General features: G+C 36.6%; 2 protein-coding genes across 2 annotated transcripts; both read left to right on the top strand.

The window, feature by feature from the left end:
- Positions 1 to 1,943: 1,943 nt before the first annotated feature.
- On the top strand, positions 1,944 to 22,450 carry LOC129261288 (sodium- and chloride-dependent glycine transporter 1-like). The gene is made up of 14 exons (XM_054899347.2): positions 1,944 to 2,048; positions 3,786 to 3,954; positions 7,842 to 7,973; positions 8,563 to 8,779; positions 10,571 to 10,703; positions 12,590 to 12,724; positions 13,513 to 13,616; positions 14,084 to 14,208; positions 14,713 to 14,825; positions 15,890 to 16,024; positions 17,041 to 17,140; positions 19,812 to 19,912; positions 20,669 to 20,839; positions 21,133 to 22,450. Exons 1-14 carry the CDS (start codon positions 2,028 to 2,030, stop codon positions 21,409 to 21,411), a joined length of 1,935 nt encoding a protein of 644 aa, XP_054755322.1. The 5' UTR covers positions 1,944 to 2,027; the 3' UTR covers positions 21,412 to 22,450.
- Positions 22,451 to 23,959: 1,509 nt separating this feature from the next.
- Positions 23,960 to 25,159, top strand: LOC129260110 (neuropeptides capa receptor-like). Its single transcript, XM_054898161.2, has one exon. It carries the CDS (start codon positions 23,960 to 23,962, stop codon positions 25,157 to 25,159), a length of 1,200 nt encoding a protein of 399 aa, XP_054754136.2.
- Positions 25,160 to 25,517: the final 358 nt, after the last annotated feature.

Below are 25,517 nucleotides of genomic sequence, written 5' to 3'. Positions count from 1 at the left end.
TTGTGAAGTTAATTAAGTGAAATATTAAACTTTCATTAAGATCTTATTTGACATCCGATTTTCATTTTTTAAAACCATAAATATGCTTGTTTGATTTTTTAATTCTTTGTGTGTGTGGGAGGAGCGAGGGGTGGTGTGGTATTTCGATCTCCGTAATACACACAAGTTATTACTCGATTATAAAGATGCTGGTGTGATTGGTATGATCAAGTCAGCTGACAATAAATAAAAAGTAACCGAACTTGAATGTAAATGATGGGGGGAAACATTTTTTATTATTATGCTATAGGAATCAGATGACTGGGAATATAAGTTGCCTTAATTTTGAGACGCACTGTGAACAGGAATGTCAAATGCAATGTACATGGATACATGTATGGAAACTCATGACACAAAATAATGTACACCAAATACATTAACTCATTATTTGTGGGTTATTTTATTCCGGGCTATTCTCACACTAATTTCCAATGTATTAATCAGGATCAAGGTTTATGACGACGAGCAGGAAAATGAAATCACATGCATAAATGACGGGGCTTATTGAAATTGTGCCTTTATCATTCCCGATATCCCTCACCGGAATCAAGTAATAGTTGCCAAATAGGGAACAAATATTGTGTTATGGGGACTGATAAACTTTAACAGTAAATTAGTAATATATACAATCAAACAATATCTGACAGAGCAATGAAACGATTTTAAGACCATGCATAGTGCTACCATCCTTTATGGAGTTTAAAGTTCATACTATAGTGTGTTATAGTGTTTGTGGAGAAATTTTGTTGCTTTTCCTTCTGGTCAATAATAGTTCTCATCTTTACCGCCCTCCCCTATCGCCTATCTACCTATCTATCTATCTCCATTTCTTCCGTGCTCTGCACCCTCCCCTCCCACTTTGCTTTCTTTCTCTCTCTCTCTCCCTCACTCTCTCTCTCTCTCTCCCTCCCTCTATCTTTCTCCGTTCTCTTCGTATATTCCCTCTCCCCGGGGGGGGGGGGGGCCACTTACATTGACGAGTGGATACCATGCGCGACCAAAAAAACACGTAAAAAGGATGTCTTTTTCAAGATAGGGCACGTTACGTACGTAACGTGATAAGGGTGTCAAAAACACAAAAATATTGATAAAAGGCAATCTATTTCGTGCGGAAATATATACGTGTTTAGGGTCAAATATGCGGGGATGATAAAACAAAATAAAAATGTTTGATAAAGGATGTCCTTTTTGCCCCAACACTACGTGTTTAGAGTCCGATTTGCGCGAGGTGTGGAAGGTGGGGCCGACTAAACCAAAATAATGGTGTGTATAAAGGTAAAACCGACGACCGACGGACCCGTGACATAACAATAAAATATCGCTGTACTTGTTTAGGGGTTCATTTCAGGGAATACTTGCCAAGAGTATCGTTTTGTTTCCAATACTTGAATGCATTTTCAGAATATGGAAAATACATCGCTGTACTTGTTTAGGGGCTCAATTCTGGGAATAATTGCCAATAGTATTTGTTTCTAATACTTGTTAAGGGTAGGGTTTCACACGCCAATACTTGTTAAGGGGTGCATTTTCAGAATATGGAAAATACGTTTTTAGGGTGCTTTTCAAAACCCCGTGGTCGTGCATGGTATCGACTCGTCAATGTAAGTGGCCCCCCGGGTCCCTCTCTCTCTCACACATTTGAAATCTTTCTCCTTTTCACCCGTATTTGTGATCTATCTTCCTATATATTTTGTTATATTTCCTGACCTCCAAATGGCTGTGCTATCACACTTTCTTTCTCGAGTGTCAATGAATAGAATTAACTTTGTGAAAAGGGTATAAAATTATGTATATATGACGGTCACGATTTGGTTTATTGATATTAAACTGAAGTATACGAGAATTATATGTGTCATAAAAAGTATTTCTAAAATCATAATTACTACGTATATCAAGGGGAGTATTCGGCATTTTACTCTTTAAATTGTGATGCGTTTAGTGTTCTTGTAGCAAGCTTCCAGTATAGGCCTATACCTATTTTCAGAACCATGGAAGATAAACATAAAATAGTAAGTACATGACAGATTTTCAGTAAGTTTTCTAGTTTTTAGTGATACTACATTGGCCAGGATGTATACCCATGTGGTACGATTTGCAAAATGTATCATACTTATTTACATTCTATAGAATAATGGTGATTTTTTTACGAGTTGATATAGAAACTTCAACAACTTGAATTAAAAGAAAACAAGTATGAATAAGAATTGAAATGAATTATATTGATTTTCACTTTTTCGTTCAATATCTAACATAACAAATTATGTTTTTATATTAGTTGTTAATGAAAGATGTGTCATTGAGTATTCATTCGCAAGATCCGCATATATTACTGAAAATGCCATCCCTCTCTTGTCCATGCCATCTATTATCATATGCCCCCCACAAGTCTGATACCCCATCCCCGTTTTAAGTTTATTCAGAAAAAAAGAAAATTAACCCAAAAGGGGCGGCACATTTTCCCGATAAATAATTGACAGTTGTGTTTTAACGGCACTTTTACATTACAAATTTTTGTTTATTAAGGGGGGTGAGTCGGCCGTTCACCCCCCCCCCCCTACCCCCGTGGATCCGCCAGTGTATCCGATATTCATTAAACACAGGAGTCGCAGCCTATGACCATTATACAGGCATAAGGAATTTCATGACATTTTCAAACGTGAAAAAATAACATTTTCAATAATAATAATAATATAAATAATTTTATAAAGTATTTCTAAAGCGCAAAATCCACATTGATTATGTGCTCAAGGCGTTGCGAAATGGAAATTTAAAAAAATTACATGGAGCAGGAAGGGACAAGGATAAAAGAAACAGTCATGACAATGAAAGGAAACTACTGGAAGGCAATTTAAAAAAGGGGGTTTTTAGAGCAATTTTCAAGTTATCAATATTTGAAATACTACGAATGGAATACGGCAACTGATTCCACAAAGATGGTCCAGCATGTGCATAAATCGATCCCCATGATTTCTTGGATTTAGGAACTGCAAGCAATACTATCTTTATGCAGTATATGCATTCATTTGAGAAGGCAAGATCGATATGCTGGAAGCAATTATCTCAAACATCATTCATTCAGTGTTATTAATCATTGAGCAATTGGATATGAATTTTCTGTATATAAAAATATACCTTTTGAAACTTCTAATTTGATATTAATGGCTATTGTGCAATTTTTCTTTATTATGGATAATTATCCACCTGTATGAGTTTGTCAGCTGATTTTAAATTGTTACATTTTCCATTGTAACTTTCTATAACTGTACAGTTTGAACTGCTAGTATTATTACTTAACAAAAACAGTATTTTAAAATTGATTCATTTTTAAGTGAATCTATTCAGTGTTATTTCATTAAGCAATGTGAAATACACACGATTTGTATACAATTTTCTGTATAATGAATGATTACCTGCCTTTAATTATGAATCCTTATATTGACACATTTTGCAATGTACCGTGAATTGTATGATTAATACACAGCAAAAACTGTGGTGTTAACCGGTGTACATAGAGGACCACACCAGTTATTTTACACCGGTGTTAAATTGACAGTGTTAGTTTAACACCTATAGGTGTTATTACACCTTTGGTTGTTACATTTAAACTCTTTGGTGTTATGTTATAGGGTGTAAATATAACACCTCAGCGGGGTGTGGTCAAACTGGTGTCAGTTTTTTAACACCACAGTTTTTACAGTGTACTAACTATTACAAAAAATGACGAATAATGAGCTTTATGTCTGCAGGTTGAGCAGGAGAATGGGGAGAAGGGTGATGTGGAAGCGGAAAAGGAGAATGAAAACCTGAGGGAAAATTGGAGCCATAAAATGGACTTCTTCCTCTCAGCCGTTGGTTATGCTGTTGGGTTTGGAAACGTTTGGAGATTCCCTTATCTGTGCTTCAAGAACGGTGGTGGTAAGACATATAATTATATATATATATATATATATAATATATTCATACATACATATATAAACAATATATGAAAGGATAATTATTTTATTGTGTAGATGTAGTAAACGGTGTATAGATGGGGGTTTAGGGCATTTGCCCCCCCTCCCCCCCCCCCAAAAAAAAAAAATGTTTCCATGTCCATGGGGAAAGGGAAGAAGAAACAACATAAAGAAGAGGAAAGAAAAAGGATGAATTATGGTAATTATGTTCAGTTGGCTATATTATAAGGAAATAACATAAAAATGAATGTACAAAAGCAACTGAGTAGTGATAACATCGTCACTCTTATTAGCAAAATAATAAAATCAGTATAATGAGCAAATCACGATTTTTGAAAGCAAGAAAGCAAAGCTCTAAAATGACATATCACTCCTTTTTACATTTGATTTTCATGGAGTTGTCAGTATGAGGCCAATTTGATTTTCTATTTTTATTCAAATCGTTGTGGAGCGGCCCAGCGGGTTATTCTTTTATAGTTTCCCATTACATTTGCTGTTTATGAGAAACAAACAAGGGTGCAATTCTTTATTTACTTTATAAGATAATATCTCAGTTTATTATTAAGCCAGAAACAATATTTACCTTAAATAAAACCTAACACATGCTTATGTTTCAGTGAACTTCTGAAAAAGTGGGGCTATAGGCTAACAACCTTAAAGGAGAATGAAACCCTTGAAACCAGCTGAATCCATATCAAAGAGAAAAATCAAAGAAACATATTGTTGAAAGTTTGAGGAAGATTGAATGAATAATAAGAAAGTTATGAGCATTTGAATATTGAGATCACTAATGCCATGTAGTTCCTCCCATTGGCAATGCGACCAAGATCTGTGATGTCACACACGTACAACTCCCTCATTACTTTAGTAATATTTCACTGATATTCTCACTTTTATAGAGTCTATCACAAGGTGAGGTGTTCTCTTTATGAGAGGACAAGTACAGAGGTTTCACAACATTATATCATTGATGAATCGTTTGTCATATGATTAGAACATGGAGCTATTATGATTAGAATGAGCAAAAATAGATGTTTTGGGGTATATTTTCAGTGTCCAAAAGGGAAGAGTTGTTCATCTGTGACATCATAGATCTTGGTCGCATTGCCAATGGGAGGATCTCCATAGCATTAGTGATCTCGACATTCAAATGCTCATAACTCTTCTATTGCTAGTCCTATTTTACTCAAACTTTTGTTGATCTTATTCTTTGATTTTTCTGCTTTAACAAAAGCTAACTTGCTCCAAGAGTTTCATTCTCCTTTAAGTATAGGGGAAGGCGGGGTAAGTTGTGACACTTTTTGCATTTTGCATGTTAGAATTGATGTGACTAGTAATATTGTAGAAATAAGTACCTTGCCTTTAAATTTGATTCTTGGGAAATATTGTTCACTTATATATAACTTTCTACCCCCACACTGAAAGTCGTCGTGACCTTTGAAAAAAACGATGTCAAATGGCTCAACTTGCCCCATCTGTGGGGTAAGTTGTGCCACCTTGTGGGGTAAGTTGAGCCACAAAAACTATGTACAAAATGTATGCGGGAAGAACCAGGATGTCAATTTTTCATTTAAAGCCTTTTCACTTGTTAATTATCTATAAATACTAACATCTTCTAAAAGTAAGAGAACTGTCATGTGAATTTACTCCTTTCTGCCTGCATATCAATGGCTTTTTACGTTTTTTTTTATTTTGTATTATACATCACCATAAGAATTACCATGGCTCAACTTGCCCCATGTTGATTTGGCTTAAATTACCCCAGTCCGAACTTATTGAGATATTTTCACATCCACACATTTCTTACGCATTCATCATGTAAAAGACTATGACAAAAATGAGAATCCATACCTGGACTAACAATATTGTTCTTATTTCTATAATATATTTAAAGACGTGTGTGGGTATAAAGCACTTATCTATTTCACACCCTTTTTTACTTTTTTGGCTGAAATTTGTATTTTTCCCTCTAAAAAAATACTTTTTGTTTCAAAGTTGAAAACAAAGTGGTGGGGTTAAGGGTTATGCAATGGGTCATCAATACATGACACCACCACATTGTCTGACTCATTCATTATTAGCCTGGGGGTGGTGGCTCAACTTGCCCCTATGCTCAACTTACCCCGCCTTCCCCTAAACCTTTTTCTCTTACCGTGATTTATAATTGAGTGTCGGTATAAAAATCCCTATCGCAGCCTGGATAAGCCAAAGTCACATTTTATGCTTGAATTTTTTTATTGCGTGTAATGATAATAATAATGATATACAAAATTTATAAAGTGCTTTATACGGAAGTTTCAAAGCGCTAAGAAAGAAGACAAAAAAAAAGAATATAAGTACAAGATATCTCAGTAAAAGAACAACGAAGAAACTGAGAGTGAAAACACCATTACGAACAATTAATTATACATACAAATATAGAGATAATTGGCGAATATACAACTTAAATCAGTGATAACCGTATTAGATAATGAGTAAATTTAGTAAGCTAGAATGTCCATAAATACATCAATAGACCTACATAACTGATGAACATACAATCCCATGACGAACCTCAAATATAATTATTATCGATCGTAATATAGGCCTTGTAATTTCCCGACCGAAGACTGACACTTTTCACAATCGCTATCATCATCATCACAATAAGCATTATAAATATTATTGTTGCCATCACTGCCACCACCGCCACTCCCACCGAAATCATCTTCATTACCATCATCTTCATCCTCATCGTCATCATCTTCATCGTCATCATCATCATCATCATCATCATCATCGTTGTCGTCATTATTGTCATAATATCATCAGTATCACCATCATCACCATCATCATGCTTGCCATCATCATCATCATCATCTTCATCCTCATCGTCATCATCATCATCATCATCGTCATCATCATCATCACTATCATCATCCGTAATCATCATCATCATCATCTTCATCATCCTCACCATCTTCATCGTCATCATCGTCATCATCGTCATCATCATCATCATCATTCAAGGCTAAGTTGTTATTCTAGACGAACAGGTACACTCTTAAAAATGTTGGGCCACGTACATACTGTCCACACAACAATTAGTTAAAACTCCCGGGAGGGGCACTTCCATTGACGATTGGATAACATGCGCGACCATGGGGTCTCGAAGAGCACCTTAAACAAGTATTTACCATGTTTTTTAAAATGCACCCCTTAACAAGTATTGGCATGTGAAACCCTACCCTTAACAAGTATTGGAAACAAAACCATACTATTGGCAAGTATTTCCTGAATTAAACCCCTAAACAAGTACAGCGATATTACATGTATATGTCACGGACGTCGGTCGTTTTACCTTTACCTACATCATTGGGTTTACCACCTCCCACACCTCGAGCAAATCGTACTCTAAACACGTAGTGTTGACTGTTGGGGCAAAAAGTATACATCCTTTATAACACTTTTTTAATACCCTCACAAATTTGACCCTAAACAAGTTTTCAATATTTTAGTGTTTTTGACACCCTTATTACGTTACGTACGTAACGAGCCCTATCTTGAAAAAGCTAGACATCCTTTTACGTGTTTTTTTGGTCGCGCAAGGTATCCACTCGTCAATGTAAGTGCCCCCCCCCCCCTTCCCGGGTTAAAACTTTATCAAATTCTGGGTAGTTTTAAACCAATAATGTGTGCTTTGGGTAAAAAACTACACAGTATTGGTTGAAAACGACCCCGAGTTGGGTAAATCTTTTTGTGAACAGTATGTTGCCCAACATTTTAAGAGTGTACCGTCCATTTGGACTTGCAGTCCTGTATAGTATGTTTAACTTGACTCCATCAATTATTCTTCGGAATCTAATACAGGTGCGTTTCTCATCCCGTACATCATCTTCTTGGCCATTGCTGGTGCCCCACTTTACACCATCGAGCTATCCATAGGACAATTCTCAAGTCTTGGTTGCATCGGCTGCTGGAATATTGCTCCTATGTTTAGAGGTGAGAACACACCCCTGAATATAACAACAACAAAAAACTGAAATCAATCGTTGAAGATTATCAAGGTGTTATTTTGCCCCCTATGAGAAATTGGTTAGAATTATATTGTATATTGGACAATTATTACGTATAATATATTTTTTTTATGTTTGAATTATGTGTTATATGTATTGAGAAAATTCTTAATGGAAATGATCCTTTGTTAAATGCCCGACGTCGTATACACTAGAAATGGGAAAACAGGCCACCCATATAGAACTTACAAAGAAAGTTTTGAACCAGGGAGGGAGCGGGCATAATAGAGACTGCCCCTATATGGCATACCGGATCCCAGTTATAGTTATATAGATATTTGGGTTGAATTGACACACTGGATGTTTAAAAGCGATGTTAAAAAACATAAGCACGATTTTAAGCCTGTCGAACTATAGTTTAAATTTTTTAACAATTCGTTCAAACTTTTAAACATGTAATTTAAAAAAGTTTGAACAACTTGTTGTTAGAGTGACGACTTAACTTGTCACAGGCTGAATTTTTTTAAGCAGCGTTTTTTTACTGTGTAAACAATCCGGTTTGCCATCTATCATAGGATTGGGGATAGGCATGATGATTTTGAACGCATTGGTCTCCATCTACTACAACGTCCTCGTAGCTTGGGCGCTCTATTTCTTGGGAGCTTCCTGTCAGTCCACATTGCCTTGGTCCAACTGTAACAACTACTGGAACACAGAAAACTGTTTCGAATCCAGCTTAAACAATACATTCAACCTCACACACTCGGTTCGACCTAGCGAAGAATACTGGCAGTGAGTATAGGCCTATAACCCAGCCCCGCCCCCTGCCCCCCCCCCCCCCATTTCCTTCAATAATATTTAGGGTTCCGTAACACAAAGTTTAGTGATTAATCGCTTAAAGGGATGGTCCAGGCTGGAGATATTTATATCTCATTAAAAAGAGTAAAATTCACAGAGCAAAATGCTGAAAATTTGATCAAAATCGGATAACAAGTATCGAAGTTATTGAATTTTAAAGTTTTGCATTTTTCCAGTGACACAGTTCCAGGCATGTCTTCATGAATATTCATTACGTGGGTTGATGATGTCATATCCCCACTTGTTCTTTTGTATTTTATTATATGAAATTATATAGGTTTGTTCAAAAATTTTCTAACAAGCCTAAAACAATTGGATTGACAACTGATTAAGTGCATTAGTTATTTATTGCCGCAACTTATTTCATCATATAATGGAGACACATCATTTACAAATATATGAAAAGAATAAATCAATTATAATTTCATGTAATAATATAAGAAAAGGGAAAGTGGGGATAAGACATCATCAGCCCACCTAATGAATATTCATAAGGATGTGCACATAACTGTTTTCACAAAATATTGGTAAATTGAAAATTCAATAACTTCGTTATTTGTTATCCGATTTTGATGAAATTTTAAGCATTTTGCTTTGTGAATTTTACTCTATTTATTGAGATATAAATATTTTCAGCCCGGACCATCCCTTTAATGGAATGGCCTATCAAGATCATCGTTGCATGCGCGTTTTTCGCAGTAGACTGACTGGGAACCAATCAGAATTGATCTGTCAAGTTAGCGATTAATCGCTAACCTTTGTGTTACGGGGCCAGGACTCTCTTGGAATCAAGGCGGGAAGAGTGTCAAGTATTACTTCGTGCAGTGCAGTTTAATGAATGTACAATTTCACAAAATTAATTTAAAATAAAAAAGCCCGTTTCTTCGATAGAATGCAACATGGAAATGACACCCTTTCTTTCATCTAGGCAGGAGAGGCCTCTGCCTCACAAGCTCTATCAAATTCTTCATTCCAGGAACATATCTATACCTCTATACACGATGTCTTTAGAAACAAAGAATTGAACTATATTTCCAATGACACACGTACGTACGATTTTCAGTTCCTGTGCTATTTTACATGAGATAATTCATCAATAGCGCAGTTATGAGATAATATCAATACAGGCTGAGTTCTTCAGAATAGCTGTGAATAATGACCATTAGAATGTTAGAATTATATTTAAACACTTTGGATTTTAATGTAAAGCTAAGACTTCAAAAAGACTTGAATTTAAATCGTTTGAGATTAAAAAGTTCTTGATCCTTAACCCTAAAAAACCCAGCTAATGTAAAAGGGCTGTGAGATCATGATGGTTTCAAAAACCCGGCTCTTTTAGGGTTAATAATCCCAGGGGCCGCGGAACCGGGGGGGGGGCTTCAGCCCCCCCCCCCCCACTTTTTTCCAAAACCGTGTACAAAAACTTAAAATTGACCATATGATTGTGATTTTTAGCATGGTCAGCCCCCCCCCCCACTTTTGGCTCAGCCCCCCCCACTTTGAAAACCGTTTTGCGGCCCCTGTATCCAATATTCCGCTGGTCACTATTCACAGCTTTTCTGAATTGATTTTAAATCCTTGAAGGTTAGAGTGTAACTTTTTACTCCCAAATTAAGTTTGTGAATAACTAACAGCATATCTGAATTTCGCGCATTGGCTGACCATTCACAAAATGTATAAATTATTGATAAACAAAGTTCATTTTAATATTTCTGTATGAATCAGACACCGGGTTCATCATCTCTCGGGAGATATTGGAGACATGGGATCCATGAACTGGGACATGTTTGGAGCTTTTGTCGGATCTTGGCTTATCGTCTATTTCTGCATCTTCAAAGGGGTCAAATCAGTCGGAAAGGTGAGTAAAGGGTTTATTAAACGGTAGAACGTTGGGTCATGTTAAACCAGGGACGTGAGAGGGAGACGTCCATGGTTTAACGGAGAGAGAACGACTACATGTCTGTTGATGGCAATTCAAGTGATAATTTTACGACTCGACTAGAAAAAAAAAGAAATAAACTCATATTGTCCGTATTCTAGGAGTAAATTCTTGACCAACAGAATAGTTAATGATGAATCGCATTTTGTTTCATTTCATTTCGTTTCGTTTATTCCATTAACAATTTTTCATACATTTTGATATGCAAATTAAAGCAGGAAAATGTATAGCAAATTTCTTTATGTTCAATAATTATAATAAAAATTATCTTATATGCCGGTTTGGGAATGGAGGAAGCTGCTATAAAAAAGCAGAGCTTGTAGGGTGCAGCCCCCTGTTGTTGACTATCAGAGGCGTCGATCCTGGGGGGGGGGGGGGCAGGGGGGGCGATCGCCCCACCAATGAAAATATTGGGGGGCAAACATATCGTTTTGCCCCCCTCCCCAATAATTCCGCATGTGAAAAAATAAAAAAAGATTGTAATGTTATAAAGAAATCAGCAAGCGAGATTGAGAAACACAACTCGTTCTTTATTTAAACTCGTGCTCAAAATGTCCGCTTTTCAGATTGGAATATAAAAATTTTCAGCTCGCGCTTCGCGCTCGCATCATTATGGTAGCAAAAACCCATACTTTTCATGAATAAATAGGTGAATAGAATGTCCCGTTTTCAGTTCTAAACCTCAAAAGAACTCCCGCTTCGATTTGCAATAATCTTTTGTTGGATATATATCCTGTTCTTTATTAAAAACGTCCATTAAACTGTCAATTTTTTCAGATTGAAATATCGAAATTTTCAGCCCGCGCTTCGCGCTCGCATCTATTTTTTTTTTAAAGATACACATCTTAATCATTGGTACCAAAAATGCTTAGAATATCAAGCTTTCAGATCAATGTAAAGAAATTTCAGCTCGCTCTCGGCACTCGCATTATCTGTGTAGTGAGATTTGTATCCTCCTCCTGAGTTACTACAAACAGTCCTAAAGAGGCACCTTTTTCCTGTTTTCAGGTCAGTATAACAACAAATTTCAGCTCGTGCTTCGCGCTCGCATTAATTTGTTGGTGAGATATGTGTCTCTATCTCATGAGTCATAAATACGTGTGTGTGAGTTTGTTTCTTTTGTGTGATCGAGCGCCTTTTGAAAGTTAATTTTATGATTTTGCCCCCCCCCCCCCCATCTGAAAAATGGATCGACGCCCCTATTGACTATTGACCCCGGGGCGTTTCTTAAAGAGTCACAACTGAAAATTTGCCATGACACCATTGTCACTAGTCTCAGCAGAATTACAATCAAGGTCAAGTTTACAGGGTGGGTACAATAATGGCAAAGTTAGTTGTAAATCTTTATGAAACGGGGCCCCAGACCGGACTCCGCCTACAACATTCGTCACCTGTGTATCTTCGCCAATGGCTGAAGTAATATTCCATGCCTCTTCTTGTATATTTTAGGAATGATGCGATTCAAAACATTCAAAACGATTCAAACATTGGGTTTCATTGTCAAATATCTTGCTTGGAAATCTGAAATCATGCTTTTTTGTTGTTGTCATGTACAGTATATTTTGTTATGTATGCTCTGGACCCAAGGGAATTAAGAACAGCTTTGTTATAATCAACAAATCTGAGTGGGCTTATCCAGCCATTTCGCTACACCTTTCATTTTTATAATGTACATACATTTACCTTGTATTGGTTTTTTTTATGTTATGTTATGGAAAATAAATATAAATATCAATACCATTACCCGAATCCTAGCTTTGGAAATCGCAACCTCTATCATTTCATTTATTTTTTTCATACGTCAGGTGGTGTACTTCACGGCTACCTTCCCTTACGTGGTTCTCCTCATTCTTTTCTTCCGTGGTGTCACTCTCCCCGGCGCAGCCAAAGGCATCCTTTTCTATATCCGACCAGATTTCCAAAGGCTTCTGAAAGTAGAGGTTTGTCAGTCACACCCTCTGTTTAAAAGTTCTGGCAAGATAATTCATTTATTTTTATTTAGTTTTTTATTTATTTACTTTACTTGCAGGCAAGTTGTTAAAAAAATACAATGAAGACCGGAAGCATCAGATGGTTGAAACAAAATATTTATGAAATTGAGCACCAGTCAACGCCAGAGGATCAACTAAAAGAAAAACTTTCCACATTGGCTGGTGCACCCATAAAATTAAACTTTTAAATAAGCCCTCATTAAATCATAATTAGAGGAAAACAAAAACAATAGTAATGAATTAATTAACACAAAATAATTATTATGCGGTTTGATCTGTTGAAACTGAATCTTTAAGGTAGAAAATAAGCGCTCATTATTGACCGCGCGAGCATGAACTACACAAGACATAATAATAGTATACGTTATAATGAAAGATGTCACAAGTCAATGTGAATAAAAAAAAAACAATGTAGCGTCACGGAGGGGAGGGGATAGGGGTAACCGCCTGCCTTATTTTCCAAAATGCGTTAAAAATTTAAATACCTGGGCTTGTAAGACTAGTAATATCCTAATTATTGGATTGTGAAAATGACGTCACTTTGTTCGTCTTGGTGGTCAATATGGCGAAATAATGATTGTTTTGCCATAATAGCTAGCATATCCCTAAACGATGATCCAGGAAGAGAGCACCCTCTTTTGCTATTAAAACATAATATCCAAATGACAAAAGTTTGTACAGGCAATGAGAATCGATACATGTTGTAAAATTCATCAGTTTTACTTTCCACTATATAGCCATGGAAGGATGCTGCAAACCAGATATTCTACTCATTAGGACTGTCTTTTGGAACTAACATCACACTTTCAAGCTACAACAAATTCAAGAACAATGTTTACAGGTTGGTATTAAAGTGAGAAGAAGGATCATCCTGAAGGTATTTTTTTTTTAATTATTTTTTTTCAGCTGGATAAAATAGTCTAGTGCATGCTAAATAAAATTTTTTAAACTGTTCATCCTATTCCCTATTCTATGCTGGCACGAAAACCCAAGTGATATTCAAAGCATGACCTGGTGTGTCATTCACCCAGGAAAACTTGATGGACAATTAGTATTGTCCCTTGCATGAACGTCAAGTTTGTATACTGCATTCTACTGCTATGACAGAAGGGCCACCGGCTACTTATACGATCTTGTCCTAAAACGTCCCAGCTTCGACGTTACCATCATGACCATTGTGTCACTGAACAATTACCATTCCTTAGAACTCTCCGTTGGATTTGATGCATTTGAACTTTCCTTTTTTCAATCTGAATGATTTAACAAAATTTTGATTTTCAACATTTTTTTATTGTATGGCGCTTGAAGGGATGCCCTTACTGTTTCAGTCATAAACTGTGGGACAAGTATATTCGCTGGCTTCGTAATCTTCTCTGTCTTGGGTTTTATGGCTCACGATAGCGGGCTAGATGTCGAAGACGTCGTGGACGACGGTAAGACATCCAAAGAGACCCAATTAATTTTCCTTATTCCTGATTAAGTTGTTTGTTTGTGAGACTTCCATAAAAAGAATGGGAGCGAGACAATTAGTTCCATATTGGAGTAAATCTTCAGAAATATCAAGAAATTTGAGAAAGAGAATACCCCGTATGAAAGGAACAGGAACAGAGTGTCAGATTCATTATAAGACTCTCGGCACATGCAATTTGGTACTTTGGTAATTGTTTCACTTCCAAAAATCCATAAGAGATCCTGGTCACCAGTAGGCCTACTATCATTATATAGCTTTTTGTTAATATGACTCTTCAAATTTTCTATTTCATGTACCCCTCTCCCCCTCTCTCTCTCTCTTCCCCTCTAATCCCCTTTCTATCTCTCTTCACATTTCTTACACTTGCTGTCCTCCCTTCCCCTTCCTCATAATTGCTTCTCTCTTTCTCACTCTATCGATCTCTGTCTAACTCTCTCGTCACCACCCCCGACTGTTCCATTATCAGGTCCTGGACTAGCCTTCAAGGTGTACCCTGAGGCCCTGTCCCGTCTACCTGTCCCTCAACTCTGGTCTATATTGTTCTTCTTCATGTTGATTACTCTTGGTCTGGATAGTCAGGTAGACTTTTAATAATAATATATTTCAGATATTTCACTGGAATCGTTTTCACGGAATACATTAATGCTTTGTTCAAAATTTATATTATGATTTTGAATTGAAAACTAATAGGTCGTCGTTAAGAATATCTTTGAATGATTTTGCCCGAAATCAGGGGTGGATCCAGGATTTTCCAAAGGGGGGGGGGGCACATTTTTCCTAGGAAAAATTTTACAAGCAAAGAAAAAAGTTCTTTTAACCAAAAATTAGGATATTGCGTCCCCGAAAAAATAACAAGCAAAAAAAAAGAAGGTCTTCACTTTCAAAGAGAGGGGGGGGGGCACACTTCTGTTTTAACGGCATTTTTACTTTAAAAAATTTAATTTTGCTTCTCGAAAGGGGGGCACGGGCCGGCTGTGCCCCCCCCCCCCCCCCTCCTCCTGGACCCACCAGTGCCCGAAATTTTCCTGTACCATTTTCTCCCATCACTTTGATCATTATTTTGACCTCTACAATATTTAGGTAACATTTGTATTTTTGTTAGATAAAGAGCGTTTACGCTTCTTGAATAAAAAGGGTGCGTATTGAAACCTTTTGTCCCGTATTAGGAACCCTCTTGAAAAGGGATTCCCAGAAAGTTTCTTTACCTTAAACAGTTTTATAAAAAAAAACTAAAATGATTCCAAATTGGCTGTTTAATGTAATTTACCCTCTAATATATTTCTAAGAGTATACGACGGGAGATTAAGTGGATGACATTTCGGTCGGAGAATGTTTTGGCTAGAAGTTTTAGCTGATAATGAATAATCATATTAATGATAATGATAAAAGTAATAATAATAACAATAAAAGTGATGCTGATGCTGATGATAATTATAATAACAATGAAAATAATAATAATAATAATAATAATGATCATCATCTTTATGATAATCGTAATATGATTTGTTTTATAGCTCATGTATATCCGTATATCCACCTGGACTGTCCTGTTTAAAGATAAAAACCATTAGGATTCATCAGAAACACATGAATAAATCATGAGTGTTTACAGTTTCATCCAATACCTTTGACTTTTGATATAGTTTGCTGGAATTGAATCACTAGTCACGGCAATATGCGATGAATTCACTCCTGAATTGAGGAAGAAATGGAAGTGGCTTGTTACCGTGTTAGTTTGTGCTGCTGGATTCCTGTTCGGGTTACCCTTATGCATGCAGGTGAGAATATTGTTTAGCAAGTCGTTCATTGACATAGAGATGTGTACCTATATTCATGTACATGTGTATAGATACATAATCAAATGTCTTTGATGTGCCTTGTAGTTAGTGTATCTATGTGGGTGAGGGTGTGTGTGGAGGGTGTGGGAGGTTGTATGTACATGGTCTGTGTGTGTGAGTGGGTCGGGAGTGGGTATCAGTGAAATGCGAGCATTTGCGTATGTCTATGAGAGGGTGTGGGTGGTACCTATCTGTAAGGGGTAAGAGTAAGTGTGTGTTGGTGTGAGTGGGTCTGTATAGGGGTGGGTGTGTGTGTGTCACAGAATGATGATTGTGTGATAGTGTGCGGGTGTATGTGGGAGAGTGTGTGAATGTGTAACCCTTTTTGTAAAGGGTTTGTGTGCGAAAGAGAGAGAGAGAGTGAGTGTGTGTTGGTGTGAGTGGGTCTGTATAGGGGTCAGGGTGGGTGTGTACGTGTCTAACAATGATGATTGTGTGATAGTGTGCGGGTGTATGAAGGAGAGTGTGTAAATGTGTTACCTTTTTGTAAAGGGTTTGTGTGCGAAAGAGAGAGTGAGGGTGTGTTGGTGTGAGTGGGTCCGTATAGGGGTGTGTGTGTGTGTGTCACAGAATGATGATTGTGTGATAGTGTGCGGGTGTGTGAGAGAGAGTGTGTGAATGTGTTACCTTTTTGTAAAGTGTTTGTGTGCGAAATATATATATATAGAGAGAGTGTGTGTGTGTGTAAGAGCTTGAGTGTGGGAATGGGGGGAATGTACGTGTTATATCTTTGTAACGGATGTGTGTGTTTGTAGATCTGTGCGTGTTTTCGTGTCTTCATACTCCCATATATCTTCATGCCATGCCACAAAAAAATAATTTATTGTAGGCCTACATGCCTTGAGCAAGAGATCCATCGTCTGAGCGAGAAAAAAAAAACTCCGACAGATTTGATTCCTGGCATAATTTCAATGCTAATAATAATTTTTGTCAATGTTTATTGATATGATTTTCAGGGAGGGTTATACGTATTGACGTTGATTGACTGGTACGCGGCTTATATTTCAGTTTTCATTATGGCTACTTGCTACTTACTGGTGATCTGTTTTCTTTACGGTAAGTTTTCCAAACTTTCATGAATAAATAGATTAGAGGTTTCATGAGCCTAATTACAACAGGAAGGCAACATATATTCGTTCGACACAACCCATTTGATATTGCTGATTGACAAAAGTGTATGAATATAATTGAAAATCTAACACTGATTCTAGAAATTGTAACTACTCAACTTCCTTTGCCCAAATTGGAAAGACACCTATTGCCTTCGACACCATTTTGAAATAAAAGACAAGAAGAGAATTTGAATCTAAATATTAATGAAATTGGAAGGGGAATAAAGGATTGGGTATAGCTCAACACTTACATACTCGGAATTATTTTTTAAATCCTTTTTAAATTCAAAATAATAAAATTCAGCATTCCTGTTGTACATTCTAAAATTTACCCAATTACGTTAAAAATAAATGGATCATGCATGTTTGTTGGTAAATGTGAACCCTTCGGAACAATGTGTCATAGAAGATATGGAAGAAAGAACAAATATATTACATATTTATTAAATGGAATTTACGTGCAGAATCAAATCACCTTTAATGGTCTGCACATTAAGTTGGAAAGTAATACAAATACTAAACTCCTCAAAAAAAGTTTGGAAATCTGACTTTGATTGTTAATCCCTCCTCGGTTTTAGTAAATATCAATGTGTAATTAATATCAATGAATAGATCATTTAATTTTCTTTAAAATGATACCGTAAATGATATGATTCTGGTTCACATGGAGTGCAGTGCCTTGAAATGTGGGGCCAGGTCAAATTTCAAAAGCTGCAAAATGACACGATATTGAAAGTCACTGTTCTTTTTTCCATGGTGATGAGTGAGTTTCTCAGCTGTTCCTTTCACTTTGATCGATAATTCCTCCTCGGTTTTAGTAAATATCAATGTGTAATTAATAGCAATGAATAGATCATTTAATTTTCTTTAAAATGATACCCTACATGATATGATTATGGTTCACATGGAGGTGCAGTGTCTTGAAATGTGGGGCAAGGTCAACATTCAAAAGTTGCAAAATGACACAGTATTGAAAGTCACTGTTTTTTTTCCGTGGTGGTGAGTGAGTTTCTCAGCGGTTTCTTTTAATTGTTTTCATGCACCTTGACATCAACATTAACATGGAATGAAACACACCTCTGTACAAGCAAACATATAACAAACAAACAAACCATCACTACATAAACCACAATAAAACATAAAAAATGAAGAAGCAGGGGCTTGATTTGAATGGATTTTCATCTCTATTGAAACAGACAAAAGAATCATGTTCTGTAATGACCCTTCATGACTATTTCTGCTCGTTTTGCAGCTTTTCAATTCAGACCTCATCCAACACTTTTGAATCCTGCTCTTTTCGTGATGGCATGATCATAACAAGCATGGTATCATTTTAAAGAGAATTAAATGATCTTTTGAATGATATCCAATATGCATTGTGTAAAATCTTAAGTTGGGAGAAATTGATTGCCAAACTCAGATTTCCAAACTTTTTTTGAGGGGTTTATATTGTTAATAACAGATGCATCTATTAATTATCCTATCATGAATTGTAATTGACCTATCAAAGACATGTTTTAAAAGTATGTCCACTGTGAAGAAAATCTCCAGCAATTTAATAATTAAATATACTGGATTTTTAATATTAGTCATTAAGCCGTAAACATTTATGACAGGTACTAAATACATTTATGTCGCTCAATATCACGACTATGATTGGCTAATACTTAATAAAACACAGAATTGTGAATTTCTATTATAAGTCTCAACTAAATTACTTTTTTGGGTCTCGCAAAACTAAATATTTCGAATTAGTGTCTGGAGTATTATTATTATTATTTGTATATATATTTATGAATTTCAATGTCTTTTGAGTATTTTAATGGCTCTTTTCTAGCTTTCATGTTATCTTGTGGAATGGCATCTAGTGATAGTGAGCCTCTCGGAGAATAATGAATGAGTGTATGAATAAATAAATAAATAAATGAATAATAAATAAAATGAATAAATTATGATATAAATAGATGATAAACGAATAGATGAATCAAAGAAAGAATAAATAAAACAACCTAGTTACAAATAATTAGATGAGAATTGAGAGTTGAGTGGGGCTATTATTTCCGTAACAGTGGAGTATATTGTAGGGTAAATTGCCAATTCATCATATCATGTCTCGTCCACTCACAGCATTTTCTACTTTCATTTAGTCTAATGCCATTCCGTCCATCAACATTTCGTCTAACAACCATTTGGTCCAATGCATCACTTTGTTTATTCACCAGTTCGTCTACGACCATTTCGTCTCATAACGAAATGGTGAGTGGACGAATAGGCAATTTGACCATGTGGATAGTGGACAAACCGATGGTAGACCAAATGATAGTAGACGAGTTGGCAATTGGACGAATTGGAAATAAACCTATTGTAGTACAGTCATTTGTGATTTACTTATACAAGATTATGGCTAAATATAGCCAAAATGGATGTACCTGGGTAAGCGATCATCGTAGAATATTTACTGCTTGAAAATCAAGCGTATACGTTTAATCGCTAACCTTTGTGTAGGGAGCCCAGATTGACTGCCAATCTATTGTCTTTTTAACTAGTTCGTTCTTATAATATAACTAAATAAATAGATGTTGTAAACTTTTATTCCCAAAATCTGCTATTCATAGGACGGAAGCGTTATGTGGGTGACATCCGGGCTATGATTGGTTTTGATGTCTTCATTTATTGGCAGATCTGCTGGGCTGTAATTTCACCTCTTGTCATGATAGTGAGCACTCATTTAATTTTTAACAATAACTTTTCAGATATCTCAAAACGGCCCTTACTTTACCTTTTCATTGCATGTTCGAATCTCATTAGTTTCTTTCAACAAAGTAATTCATATCTAGGCGACGTGCTTACAGTTGATTCAAATTAAGGTTTATTAAAACATGAGTCGCAGCCAAATGGCTGTATTAGTCGTATATATAATTACTAGGCTCATCATATTTCAAACATTAAAAGCAGCAACATCTGTAGAAAATAGTTAAGAAGGCAAGATAAATAAGGTAATAAAATGAATATACTATACGTAAGATAATGCATCATGGAAACAATATAAAAAAACAAGTTATAAAAGATCATTAAAATATATACGGATTATTATATTAAAGAGTTGTTTTCCTCATGCATGTTTAGAAATTAATATTGCAACGTATGGATATACGACGTATGGTTATACAATGTATAGCTATACGACGTATGGCTCTACGACGTATGGCTATATGTGAAGTATGGTTATACGACGTGGTTATAAAAAGTAAATGATATCTATACGCTTGGAGGTACGAAGTAATCATGCAAATTACAGCAAGGAAATATTTTCTGGCTACACTTCAAGGGGCTTCAATAGACTTATAGCGCAATCTAAAGTCCTATATAGTTCTTTTGTTACTCGATATAGTTTAAAAATATTTCATAATATATCCATCTATACTTCATCAAATACGATTAAACTACCTAACACTATATTTTAACTCACCAGCTCATCGTGGTGTTAGGAGTAATATTCTACACTCCAGCATCAGTTGGAGACTACATCTTCGAACCTTGGGCCCAGGGGGTCGGCTGGCTACTTGCATGTCTGTCAATCGCTGTCATACCTGCGTACGCCATCTATGCCATAATATTCCACGCCAAGGGATCACTTTCCGAGGTACATATTTATTTCAATTTTACAATACTTCAATGACATTAAAGTATGGGTCAAATAAGTAACAAAAATCATGCCTATAGGAAACTAAGAGAAGAAAAAGAGCCGTTATGGACAGTTTAAACATCGATGTCATCATTGCCACAAATAAATCACAAAAAGTTGATCATGTTTATATCGTTAAATGGAAAAGAAATTATACTTAAATGTTAGCTATCTGAACACCGCAATCTATATTAATGATCATGCATGTTAATAACCTCGTCATTTTGATTTTTTTCTCTAAACTTTCCTAGCGTCTTTCATTCTTAGTAAAACCAAGATGGGACTGGGGTCCAGCGCTGAATGTAGACCGTATCGCTCACGGATACAAGCCATTCCCTCCCGGTCGAGGCGGACCTATCCCCGATGACTATTCTGGAGAATACGCTACGGAATCTGACGGCACGGCGATATACACCCCTTCGAAAGGCGTGTCCATCGATTGCGGGAAGTATACTGTGACGTCAGATCAGGGACGCGGGATTGATAACGCCAGCAATGGAAGCCCACCTCCTTACAATATGGTTATCTAAGAACGACGTATGTGCCTACAAAAGCAGAACCTGTCTTAGGTCATATGGAAGTGGACCAACCCTCTTTAAAAATATAAAAACAAAACCCTCTCGTGGACCCATTTAATGTTAGAGACGCTGGAGTACAAAGCCTATACATCTAGAGGCCTAACACACAAGAAGGTGGCGGGCAGATAAGACAACGGTCCCTTATGATTTTCCAAGTAGTGAAAGAACTAAAGAAAGAATGAAATAAGAAAAGGAAATGTCGTGAAATACCGATTTATCTAACTGAGTAAAAATACATTGCCGTAGATCGTCTTGCCCCTATTGAATTACACCTGCGCCGCCCTATTCATAAACATTATAAAGTAATGCTTACATAACGGATTTCTTCCTTTTCTCCGGACACATGGTATTGAAATTCATAAAGAAACGGCCGATTTTAAATTTAAATTGAAACTGAATTGGCAGACATTTCCAGGTCCCAAGTAAGGGGTTAAGAATAATTCGAATAAGGGTACACTCTCCATTTTTTCTTCTTAAATGTAAAAATGGCAGAACAACAGAAGTTCGATCTCCTGAAATCCACTGAGATATTGTAAATATTGTCTTAATATAGGCCTATATTAATTCTACGTTATCGACAGTAGAAACATGTTTTGGAGAATTCTTTATCTCTGACAATATTGACGTTTTTAAATTTTAATGTAAAGAACCGACATTATTTTAGGATATTACATGGATGATGCAAAAGTGATGAATATCATTGACAGCGGGTGATATAGAATTTTATAAAAGTCAATCTTGGAATAGAAATACATACATACATACACACATACATACATACACACACACATACATACACACCCACACTCACACACACACACACACATATATATATATATACATATTTTGTGTGTTTATATATTTTCCAATTGTATGTGGTATACCTATAAAGAATCTATTATAGTTTATAGTTTATTTGTACTGTTTAATTACTGAATGAGTATCTGCTTTCTTCGAATAAAATCAATCAACATAATCATAATGATCAATGAATTAACGATGATAGATGGTAAAATCATGATCGTGATTAATGTTATTGCTTTGGAAACGACGAGATTTGTTCCAAGTTGTACTGACCTGCATGGAATATAGTCTCGTAGTCGTCAGTGAAACACACCTCGCACAAAATGCATACGCAGCTAGTATTCATTTCGCTTTTTTAAAACCAGGATCAGGAAAGAATCATAAAATGCTTTTTGATGCGAATGAAATATCAGAGGGCAGTAAGTCGAAAAGTGACACGCACGTATTAGCAGGATGAGATAAAACAGTTTTGCAACAAGATTAGATATTAGATAAACTATCATTTGCAAATCAAATGCAAGTTACCAGAACAACAATCGGCTTGATATAGTCTAGCAAATTTGAAAGTGATTGAGTACTAGACTGGAAAGATAGGGTATACCGAAAGATAGTTGGAATTATTTTAACGAAAAGACTAATTCGAACTATAGCTTTCCAGTCTAATACTCAATCACTTTCAAATTCGCTAGACTATCCTGGCGATTAATTGTTCTGGAAATTTGCAAGTCATAGTTCGCAATTTTGCGTGCATTCACTATAAGGATAAACCTAATCAGTTTGCCTGGAATTGAAAGTCAACACTCCCCCCTTAGGAGGCGGCTGCCCCCTAAGATTTTTCAGGGCATTGTAAAGAAAAAAGGGAGAAAATGGTAGAAAAAGAGGAAAGAATTGGTTATGGAGATATCCGCGCAAAAGAGATTCTGTCTTCTTATACGTCTTTGACCAGTGTGAATAATCATGCATTTAAATATTGATTAATAATCATCCTTCATTTTCCATTAATGAATTTGTATCAGCATTTTGGCTCCCTGGCGCAATGGGTGAGAAATCCTTAACCTGGCAACCGTTGTACTTTGGATATCGTTTTGCTGGGTGATGTCTATATTGCCTCCACGTCTTGTAAGCATGACAAATTATGATAAGATTAATTATTTTGGGAGATAGTGGATGAATATCAATGTTGGTAAACATTGAGCTACCTAGTTGCATTATACTACTATAATAGTGAAAACGCCCATGTTATTGCGCGGGAAGTATATACTAGGGTAATCTCACCCCCTTGTATTTATTACACACATCAGGGGGAGAGAGAATAATGAATAACGATAAACATAAAATGTATAGAGCAGCTTATTTTCAGCTGCGATGACTATAAGAGCTTAGTTTTTTATGTTTCTCCTCATCACTTTTTTCATTTTTTTTCATTAATGTATTAAAATATATATATAATATCACTACTTGGTGTCGAATTAAGAATCGACACTGGGGAGAAACACTTGGTGTGATCCTTATAAGAATACATTTCTCCCCAGTCATGTATTTAATATACACCCTCTGAACCCATGTTCTCTTTACGCCCTTCCAACCTACCCCCCCCCCCCCCCCCGATGTTGGTATGTATTCCCCCTTTGACTTTGAGTATAAAACGAGGACGAGAGTGCATCCTGGCGACAATTACGCTAAAGCTCCCGTCACGATGGGGGATCCAGAGCCCATTTGCTCAGGGAAGGATCCGACCCAGTGCGATCTAACAAATCACACCGACATAGCAACATTTCTCAGATATACCGACAGCGAGCGGATTCTCATCGTCATCATCATTCCTATCATTCTTGGGATCGGAGTATGTGCGAACATGACATTTATTTTTGTGGTACTGCGTTTAAGACACATGCACACCATCACGAATTATTATTTACTGAACCTGGCCATTTCTGATGTGTCTTTCCTGAGCTTGGCAGCAGGGGATAAGCTCGCTTTGTATTTTGTATCGCCGATGGTTGACGACCAACGTGTTTTGGGACCATGGGGGTGTACTCTTCTATACTATACGACCAATATTTGTTTCTTTGCATCTATGTTTCTCATTACTGCGGTCATGGCGGAAAAGTTCTATGCAGTTTGCAAGCCTTTGCACCATCGGGTGGCCAGCGGGATAAAAAGGACCGTCAGAACTCTGGTAACAGTTTGGATAGTGGCATTACTTTTTGCCTTTCTTCTCATCCCATCACACGCTGTGTACAATGACTACCAGTTCATTTGGCCAGATGAAGATGTTTATTCGGTTTTCCCTCTTGATGTAGGGAAATGCGAACCAGTACGTTCTATGGCTGCAAACTACATCGCCAATGGAATACAAACAATACCCTTTTTCACCGTCATGGTCGTCAATTTTTACATGAATGTGCGCATCGTGAGAGCGCTCACGAAGCGCATGCGCGCACACCCTGGTTCCATCGCAGCCAATGAGCGTCTGCATGGGATCATAAACGCGAGAAACCAGCGGACCCGAAATCAGGTTGTCCGTATGCTTGTCATCAATGGCGTCGTATTTTTCTGCCTCCTGTCTCCGTTTCAAATATTTTCTTTCTACAGAATGATTGAGGGATTAGTCACCGATACCACCTCCAATATCGCAACTCGCACGCGTCAACTCGTGTGGGCATTTCGTATTTTATCTTACATCAACCCCGCTGTGAATCCTTTTATTTATACTTTATCCAACAAGCGATATCGTCGTGCGTTTTTCTTAGCAATTCCTTGCCTCAAACGACTGTGTCTCCAACATCGCAATCCAGATCGAGCCGCATTAGCGGGAACAGTACATGTTTCATTAGAAGAATCGAAAAACAAAAACCAAGAGTCGCATTCAGAAAACTCTACCCGATCGTCATAGATTTGTCGACATAGAATTGTCTTACAAACTCCCAAACCTGCCTTTGTGTTATATGCGATGAAACTTTATTCAGCAATTAAGTGCAAGTTGTCAACAGTTTTCCCATACACAGTTTGAAATTACTCCATTATGATTCACTTACAGTATTGCCAGAGTGACAAAAAAAATAAACTTTGAACTGCAGCTATGGGTTTTTGTACCTTTATTCTTTGTTATGGAAATTGGGCCATCGAAAGCAACTTTAATGAGTCTTCGAAAACTTTCATTGTGAGCTCTTCGTCATCATACCTAAGTTCACTGCTTATCTAACTCCCACTTCCCTGGCTTAACTGTCGAACTTTTGTTTATGAATATGAAG

Source organism: Lytechinus pictus, chromosome 5, assembly GCF_037042905.1.
Source record: "Lytechinus pictus isolate F3 Inbred chromosome 5, Lp3.0, whole genome shotgun sequence".
In the NCBI taxonomy this organism is placed as follows: Eukaryota; Metazoa; Echinodermata; class Echinoidea; order Temnopleuroida; family Toxopneustidae; genus Lytechinus; species Lytechinus pictus.
Note: the sequence above shows the minus strand (reverse complement) of the source record. Positions and strands in the feature narration are given on the sequence as shown.

What these genes read in the sequence shown, in the direction of transcription:
- LOC129261288 (XM_054899347.2), top strand. Translation starts at nt 2,028, where the DNA reads ATGGAAGATAAACATAAAATA. An exon ending in GGTTACCCTTATGCATGCAG is followed by an intron (nt 16,025 to 17,040) that starts GTGAGAATATTG and finishes TATGATTTTCAG; the next exon opens with GGAGGGTTATACGTATTGAC. An exon ending in GGTGATCTGTTTTCTTTACG is followed by an intron (nt 17,141 to 19,811) that starts GTAAGTTTTCCA and finishes TGCTATTCATAG; the next exon opens with GACGGAAGCGTTATGTGGGT.
- LOC129260110 (XM_054898161.2), top strand. Translation starts at nt 23,960, where the DNA reads ATGGGGGATCCAGAGCCCATTTGCTCAGGGAAGGATCCGACCCAGTGC.